The sequence below is a fragment of the Limulus polyphemus genome, unplaced genomic scaffold, assembly GCF_000517525.1.
Source record: "Limulus polyphemus unplaced genomic scaffold, Limulus_polyphemus-2.1.2 Scaffold4966, whole genome shotgun sequence".
Lineage (NCBI taxonomy): Eukaryota > Metazoa > Arthropoda > Merostomata > Xiphosura > Limulidae > Limulus > Limulus polyphemus.
The window spans coordinates 66,606-74,746 of record NW_013670576.1 but is presented as its reverse complement, the minus strand read 5'-3'; the positions used below and the strand labels follow the sequence as shown (position 1 = coordinate 74,746).

Here is an 8,141-nt window from a genome sequence, read left to right as displayed (position 1 = left end):
TTTAATTGTGTACCAGTTTAACGTTGAATATCATTTATGATTTTAACTTTATACACAAGTGCCAAAATACTATAATTAGAGAAGTAAAGGACTTTTAACGTTTTTATTGTTCCATGCTGTGACAAACTGTTTTTATTCTGTGCCGAAAATAACGATACTACTCTTTTAAGCCTTCAATTATAAATTGATTTCATTTATTTGTATATTACCAAATTATCACCTCAATAAAGAGATTTAATGTATTAACTTACTTAGGAAAAATGTAGTTTTACAGGGGTGTGGGGGAACAAAACTTTTTACCAAAAAGTTGATTTAATAGACAGTGAAGTTTCATTTGAGTTTTATGTGGAACAGCGACCTTTATTTGTAACAGTATAAAACAACTTAAAATGAAACTTTTAATTTAATTCACTGTTATAGAGTAAAGAAAAAGAAATAAACACTTTGTATTTGGTTTTATTTGTAGTGACCAACTTCAAACTCACTTATAGCTTCAGATACAATACATGGCAGTTCTTATTCTGGAAAGTTAAAAATGCCTCATGAAAAAAACTTTTCAAACTTTTTTGGAATGTATATCAAATGTTATTAAAATTTAATGATAAATTGATAATCTGACAATAGAAGCTCTGTATTTAAATATTTAACATAACAATAAAACACAAACATTGAGATTTTCATTATATTGCTCATTTTAATGGACATCATCACACACCTTTATTATTTATTTAACAACAAACTTTCAGTAATATATATCTACAGAGCTAGCTACAAACAAAGATAAGTGGTACCGACACCTAACTCTGAACTGCAAGATGGTTCATATAAAGGTTATCACAGAAAAAGTATTAAACGATAAAGTACTTTTTTTATTTATATATCATAATTTCTTAGGTATTATAAATATACTTACAATTACGGTACCAATACTATCATACAGAATAGCAAGTATTATATATTCTAAATTATTAGGCCATAATTCTCAAATAAGGTCATAAGATGTAGAAAAACAAATACAACAATTTACAAAACTAGTGTTTTATGGTTTTTGTACTTTTCACAATTAACTATTGTAAAAATCAGATGGCATGACATTTGACAGTGCTTACATAGCAAAGGCCTTAGTTTAATTTGTAATGGCATTAAATTCTGTACAGTTAATAAGCTTGGGTAGTAAGATTAGCTTTCATGGAATCTTATAAGAAGCTTACAAATACTTTTCTTAGAGAAGTTTCCTTGATAAATAATCAATTAATGTTTTAGGTAAAGGTAATACTCGAATTCTGACAGCATTATCATCATGATAATCAAGATATTGTTGTATGGCTTGACGACACAGGTGCTTTAGGGACTCAGGATAAGCACTAATGTACCACATGTAGAAGCCCTCATCCATATGGTAAGATGGTGTCAGTATCTGGTATTTCCGCAGCCATGATGATAGGTTCAAGGGATCACATCCAGACATGATTAGCACCTACACATAAAGGAACAAATACCAAATCAGTTACAAAAAGTAATAACTAATTTCTGAACACAAGTTTATAACTTAATTGAACATCTACCAGAGCAAACTTTAGTGTGTGGCCTAATAATTTTACCACCCAAAACACGTTCAATATCGTAGTAAGGGTTTCAGTAGTAAAATAAATACATTATTTAATTTTATGTTTGAGACAAAAGGCAACTTTATCAATCACTTTAAGTTTATATTATAAAACTGAAATTATAAGTTAGCTTAATCAATATTAAAGGTAGGCTTGAAGTAATGAATACGAAAAGTTTTCTTAAATCAACATTTTATGATAAATGATAAGCATGATTAGGTTTTAATTTCATTTTCTTTCCAACCTTCTTTGGTAAAGACATCAACTTGATTGCAGTAAGATCAGGTGTTAAAATTTTGTTTGTTGTCAAGTGCAAGCAACACAATGCACTATCTGTGCTCTGCTCACCATGAATATCAAAACTCAGTTTTTAGTGTTATAAGCCTTTAGACTTACCACTGAGCCACTGGGGGTCTTAATAATTGTCTTACTTTAATCAAAGCAAATTTTTTTTTAAACTAAGGAAAATTTTATCAGTTCTAATGAAAATGGTAAGTATGAACACTAGCTTTTATACATTTCAAACAGCTGCCCGAGTTGCTTAACTGTCAAGACTCAATACATTCTGCAATCTTTATATCTGTTTAGGCTGTTTTGTTATTAATTATTAGTAACAAAATACTCGTACAGTAACAATACAATGTTATACCAAAATAAATGAAAGATATGACGTACAAAGCCGAAAGCTACTTCACACCTGCTTAATGTTAAAATATGCAATAGAAATCAGTACACAAAATTAGTGGAAATGAAATTTGTACTACAACTAACAGGCCTAACTCGTCATAGCTCTATAATTTTGCACATTTAAAACAATCCTGAATTAAGCATAAGGTTTGGGTTGGTGAATACACAACAGCATCTAAAAATATGTTGAGGCTTGAGTTTGTTTTAGATTCATCTCATTGAAAAATTATGAGGTTTCGAAAACTAAAACGTTATTGTTTATTAAGATTGAGGTTTCATCAAAGCCTTGCATTTCATGAAACATTCATTTTTAAATGTCAAGTATTAAAGCCAGCATTTCCTTCCAACAGGATTATTATGACTGATGTGTTGCTAGCTTGCTTAAACAGCCATTGTTATATAAACTTAATCTTTTTTTTTCATTGAGCTTGAAAATAAAGTGCATTTTGTTTTAAAACCGAATGATTTATTTCTATACCAGTTGGGTATCAATTCATCACTGTTTATCATACTTTTCTTCTAAAGTATGGCCATGGTTGATTTTGCTAGACATCTCTTTTTCAGGGCTGCTAACCTTCCATAAATGTATAGACATTCAGTAAAAAAGTTATATTTGAACTGTCCTTAAATCTGTAAATAGCAAAAAAATTTTTTTTTCAGTAAAAATAGGCCACTGTTTGTCATTATGTATGTAAAAACAAAATTCTAAAGTTGACAACCCTGCTTTCTTTTTACATGAAGGTAGACAGTGACAGAATAATGATTTTAAGACCCAGTTTTGTTAATTGAAATACTATCTATTTTTAAATTTGTTGATTAACCAATACTTAGGGCTCATATTGAGGAAGAATGGTGAGGAATGCTGTTACCATCGATAGTGGAATGAAAAAAAATTAAACTGTCAAATACCCAATTGTGAAAATGTGCATCTACGAGTAGATTTAAGGAATTCCCCTTTTTAACTTTTCACAACTCAAATGCTGCCAACAGTTATTAGTTAAGTGTTTTAATACTTCTATGCGAGCTAAGATTTGGATTCAAAATGTCACATCATAGATCAAGAATATAAAGTTTTCTTTTATTACAGGAAATTGTTTTCCCAATTAAAGGTTCTAACTGTTGAATTCTAGATAACAGGATCATATTTTTGATTTGAAAATATTCAGTCCACTTAAGATCAATTCTAACATTTTCCATTGATATCTACATAGAGCAAGCAACTATGTGTTCTTCACAAAGTATCAATATGCTTCCGGAAGTATGCTAAGATGAACTTTTCAATTTACATATGCAAAGTGACAGGTCTAACAATTATATAAAAATTTGAATATAAATCATTTTCAATAATAGGAAAGTACAACTAATCTACTATACAACTATCAAATAGTTTCATATCTTCCAAGAAAACCAGTTTAATTTACAGGATGAATATTCATCACTGATCTCTTTCTCTCTCTAGGTAACAATATCTGGGCAAAATATTAATGATCATGGCCTTCCACAGATCCTAGTCTTTTATTGTTTTCAACACTTCTGCTTCACTCATGTTCATCCAATTACAGAGACTACTAATTTAAATCTACTTCATGTCCCTTCAATTTTTCCTGTTACCACTAAATTTTCTAGCTTGTCTTTTCTCATTACAATAACCCAGGAACTAGTCTTTTTTAAAATTTTTTATCGGGTCCCTGTGTGTTTCTGCTCTTCTTAGCACCTACACATTCTTCTGTAAAACCATAACTCAACTACTTGTAGTCTCTTTTCTAAAGTTAGTGAAAGTGTTCAACACTCACTACCATACGTAAAAATTGAGCATACATAACAATGTAACACTTTTCTTGGTTTCCATTGATATTTTCCTATCTTTCAGTATATTTCTCATTTTCTGGAATGTATCCTTTGCCATAACAATTCATTTCTTAATTTCTACATCAGGTTTACCATTGGACATTATTAAGCTTCTCAGATAGTTAACTTTTCTACTTGTTTTATGGCTTCTTTATTTATGTTTAATTCACACTTTGAGACATTCTTTTTCTTGCTTATAACCATACACCCTGTCTTTTTTGCAGTTGATTATTAGGCCCCTTTTGTTGATTTCTTCTACAAATTTATCAAGTAATTCTTGAAGATTTTCTTTAGTCTGTTATAATCACTTTGTCATCTGCATAATGTAGGTTATTCACACTATGCCCCCCAATTATGAGTCACTGTATATTACCAATTTCTCTTAGAATCTTTTCTCATTATAGATTAAACGAATTTTAAATTGCCAAACTCCTCTTTGGGTTTTGTGTACCTATTTATCTCATCTCCTATTCATATTCCTACTGTTTGTTCCCAATAGATTTCTAATGTCTTTCCCATTTAGGTCTAGTTCATTGAGCATTTAATGCTTTATTTCATCAAATCGTTTTGTGTTATCTATGACACACAGGTAAAGATCTTTCTGTGCTTCAATGGCTCATTCGGAAAGCATTCTGAGGATGAATATTGCACTTCTTGTACTAGTGTCCTCTACAAATCCACATTGTTCTTTGCCAATTTCAGGTTTTATAATTCAAGTTCTCAATATAATAATATCCATAATAATTATTATTTTGTGATTCATAAGGCTTATGGTGCAAAGTAATTCACATTCAGTTGCACCAGGTTTCATTGTGAAGGCAATAAAAATTGAATGCCTTAGATCTAAACCTTCATCATTGTCATATATTTCATTTATCGCTTAGTTATTTTTTTATTTTGTTTTTTTTTATGCCAAGCTCTTCCAAAGCTTGTATCATTTAAATTGTGATTACATCTGGTTCTGCTGTTTTGTTTCTTTTCATTTTCCTGACTGCAACTCTCACCTCCAATTTTAAAAGCTTTGGTCCATCTGTGTTTTTCCTAATTTCTGGTTTTTCACCTCTGTTATCCTGAAAAAGCTCAACAATTATTCTGACCACCTTTCCATGATACTGCATATAAAATGTCTTACAATACATTTGTTAGTTATACAATGATTTTGATATACTGAAGATTTAGGTCAAAAGGTTACATTGCACTAACAAATTATTTTAATCATTAATCAGTATGGAAATATATTCAGTAACAGCCAGTATTTTAACTAAAGTAACTGTTGCCAGTTTTCCACCCTGGGTTTTTAAAATGAAAGAAACATCCTGCACTCTATTCTTGAATAAAGCAAATTCTACCTTCTATATGTTTATAGAAAAATCAAACCTTAATAGCTGGAAGATGCTGTTGAAAGGTGTCTCTTTTCCGCTGCAGTACATTAATGGCACGAATGCAACAATATAAAGGAGTTCTCCATTTTAGGTCCATATGGTCAATCTCTGAATGTCCCTGGGCCACATAACAAAAAGTTGTCTCTCAATCAAAATTTAAGTAATTAATAACAAATTTCAGCGTGAAAATTAATAACAAATGTTTTAATATAAGATACAATATCAAACAAGAATATACAAGCATTTTGTTAAGACAAACAATTGCTTTTAGAAAGTATTTTATTTCAAGTCAAAAGTGAAAGATTGAATCATATAATTAAGTTAAAACAACTTCAGAAATATTTTAAACTCCTCATACACTAAAAAATATGAGGATGTATTTATGTAAACAAAAATAACCTTAACTTTCCAACAGCTGAAGTGACACTTTTAGAAAATAAAAGAGCAACAACAAATGTAAATTAAACATTTTTTTGGGATTTTCACATTGAACAACACTTTATGCAACATATGGGCTTTATAGCCTTAGGGTTCAAACATAGCCATCTTCAATTTAAACTTGTTGAACTAATATTAACTACTTTACTCAGCTTTTAAGATATAACTATGCTATGACTTTTATATTGTATCTACTATTTCAGCACTGAAATTTTTACATTAAAGTACTCCAGTGGATAATTATTGGACAAATTAAAGCAGTTGGAAAGATTGAAAACAAAATGCATTACTTATTATCTCTGAAAATAAAAATTCACTTCAAGAAGAAGAAGAAAAAGTACCATACTGTAAGTCACAATTTTGCATAAATATGAATTTAATACACATTTCTTGGATGTAGCTAAAATTAGACAACTATTATTAATTTCCCATTGAACTGAAAAGGATGCCAGAATTACAAAGTAATTCTTTTGTAGTTATTACTCCTTTATCTAAAACCAGTAATCTATGTAAGTAACAATTAAGAAGTGACCTTAAATCACCTTAACCCTTTCACAACAGGTTTATGTAAAATATACAATCCCATCTGGGGAAGGATATATGTGCAATAATACATAAGGTAACGCTGAGATTTAACATATCTCCACAAAAATTGGGAAGATTTTAAATATTTTGTACACAAAGAATGAGATTATTTTAATTAAGTCTTTCTACTTAAAGTATATTATTTATCTATTGTAGTTATTTGCACTCAGACTCAAAATGATAATCACTTTGCACTCAAACTATTTAAAGTATAAAAATACTTTTTTTTCATCTTATAGTTTTTGAATCATTTGCATAAGCTATAGAACCTCCTGAAAGAATATCAAGTTTGTTATTTTCTCTACCATATTACTAACTGTAAATATTATCATCAATATGCATTGCAATGAAATGTTTAAAATTAAGAAACTGAAAAATGTACATACCTTTTATTTTTTGTAAAATAATCTTAAAAGATCTTTTGGTTGTATTTGTATATGTAGTTAATTTTTAATGTTTTATTTTAATTTCTTGTCTTTTACCATTCATTATTGATCTTAAAACTAGTCAACTGTACCGTTTGAGCATATTACATTGTCTTTGGCAGAGATGCGTAACCCTTGAGAACGAAAGCAAAGTTTGAGTTATATAAAACAAATTTTTTAACCTTTGAAATATGCATTTTAAATTAACACATAATTAACTAAAATATAAAAGTAAAACCTAAATACAAATACAATTTTACCGTCTCTCCATTAATATACATATTTAGGTAAGAGACAACCACAAGTGCTACGAAGGACAAAGCAGACAAAAATTACTACCACCAGTTACACATTCCAGATAATGAAAACCATGCACCAATTTTAAGATAACCATTGGGAGATTATAGTGCAAAATGAGCTCTTTCCAACTGTTATAAACATGTAGATCAAATAAGTACATGTGGCTTGTAAATCTCAAGTCTAACTATAGAAGGTGAGCATGGCACCCATCAGAGGTTGGCAAAATGTATTTCTTGTGTTCACTGAACTCAGTTAAAGAACTTTGGAACATATGTGTAAATAGTGCAGTAAATGTAGTTTTATCTAACATAAAATTCAAAATTATAACATACACTATAATGTTAATTTAATTGACATAAATTAGTAATAAAGTTGTTTAATTAAACTTTAAATGTAACTTAGCAACTTGTGCAGAAAGGGGTTTAAAGGGGGTATTGGTTGCAAAAGGATTAAAAGATCCAATAAATACAAAATTCGGTGAAATGTGATGGTGGAACTAATGCATAAAGTTGGTAACTTTTCAAAAACTTTTTGCCATGCATCTGTTAACCCTTTCGATGCAGGTCATGGGGAAAAACCATGTTATCTCGTTTGTTGACTTGCATTCAAAATTTTATTGGTATCAAACTGTAGATTATAATTGAAATTTTAGTACTATATATTACTTAATTTCTTAATTTAAAGGTAAATATTAAAAAAATACAGATAAACTTTGATTTTTGTATGTCACATGGTATGTTGAATGCAGCACTGGTTCAAATTAGATGTGAAGTCAAAATACCAAGTCTATAGTTTCGAACAAATTACAAACTCAAATTACTGATATTGAAAAGCTCTTATCTTTTCAATTTGTGAAGATATTGCTCATG

General features: G+C 29.4%; 1 protein-coding gene across 6 annotated transcripts in view; it reads right to left on the bottom strand.

Moving 5' to 3' along the window:
• Nucleotides 1–438: 438 nt before the first annotated feature.
• The window catches only part of LOC106471924 (serine/threonine-protein phosphatase 6 regulatory ankyrin repeat subunit A-like), a 41,948-nt gene continuing 34,245 nt past the window's right edge, over nucleotides 439–8,141 (bottom strand). For all 6 annotated transcript variants that reach the window (XM_022400545.1, XM_022400551.1, XM_022400548.1 and 3 more), the window contains 2 exons: nucleotides 5,520–5,642; nucleotides 439–1,477 (listed from right to left, as the gene is read on the bottom strand). In XM_022400545.1, the coding sequence (XP_022256253.1) occupies nucleotides 1,223–1,477; nucleotides 5,520–5,642 (378 nt within the window). In that variant the 3' untranslated portion in view covers nucleotides 439–1,222. The remainder of the gene's footprint in view (nucleotides 1,478–5,519; nucleotides 5,643–8,141) is intronic.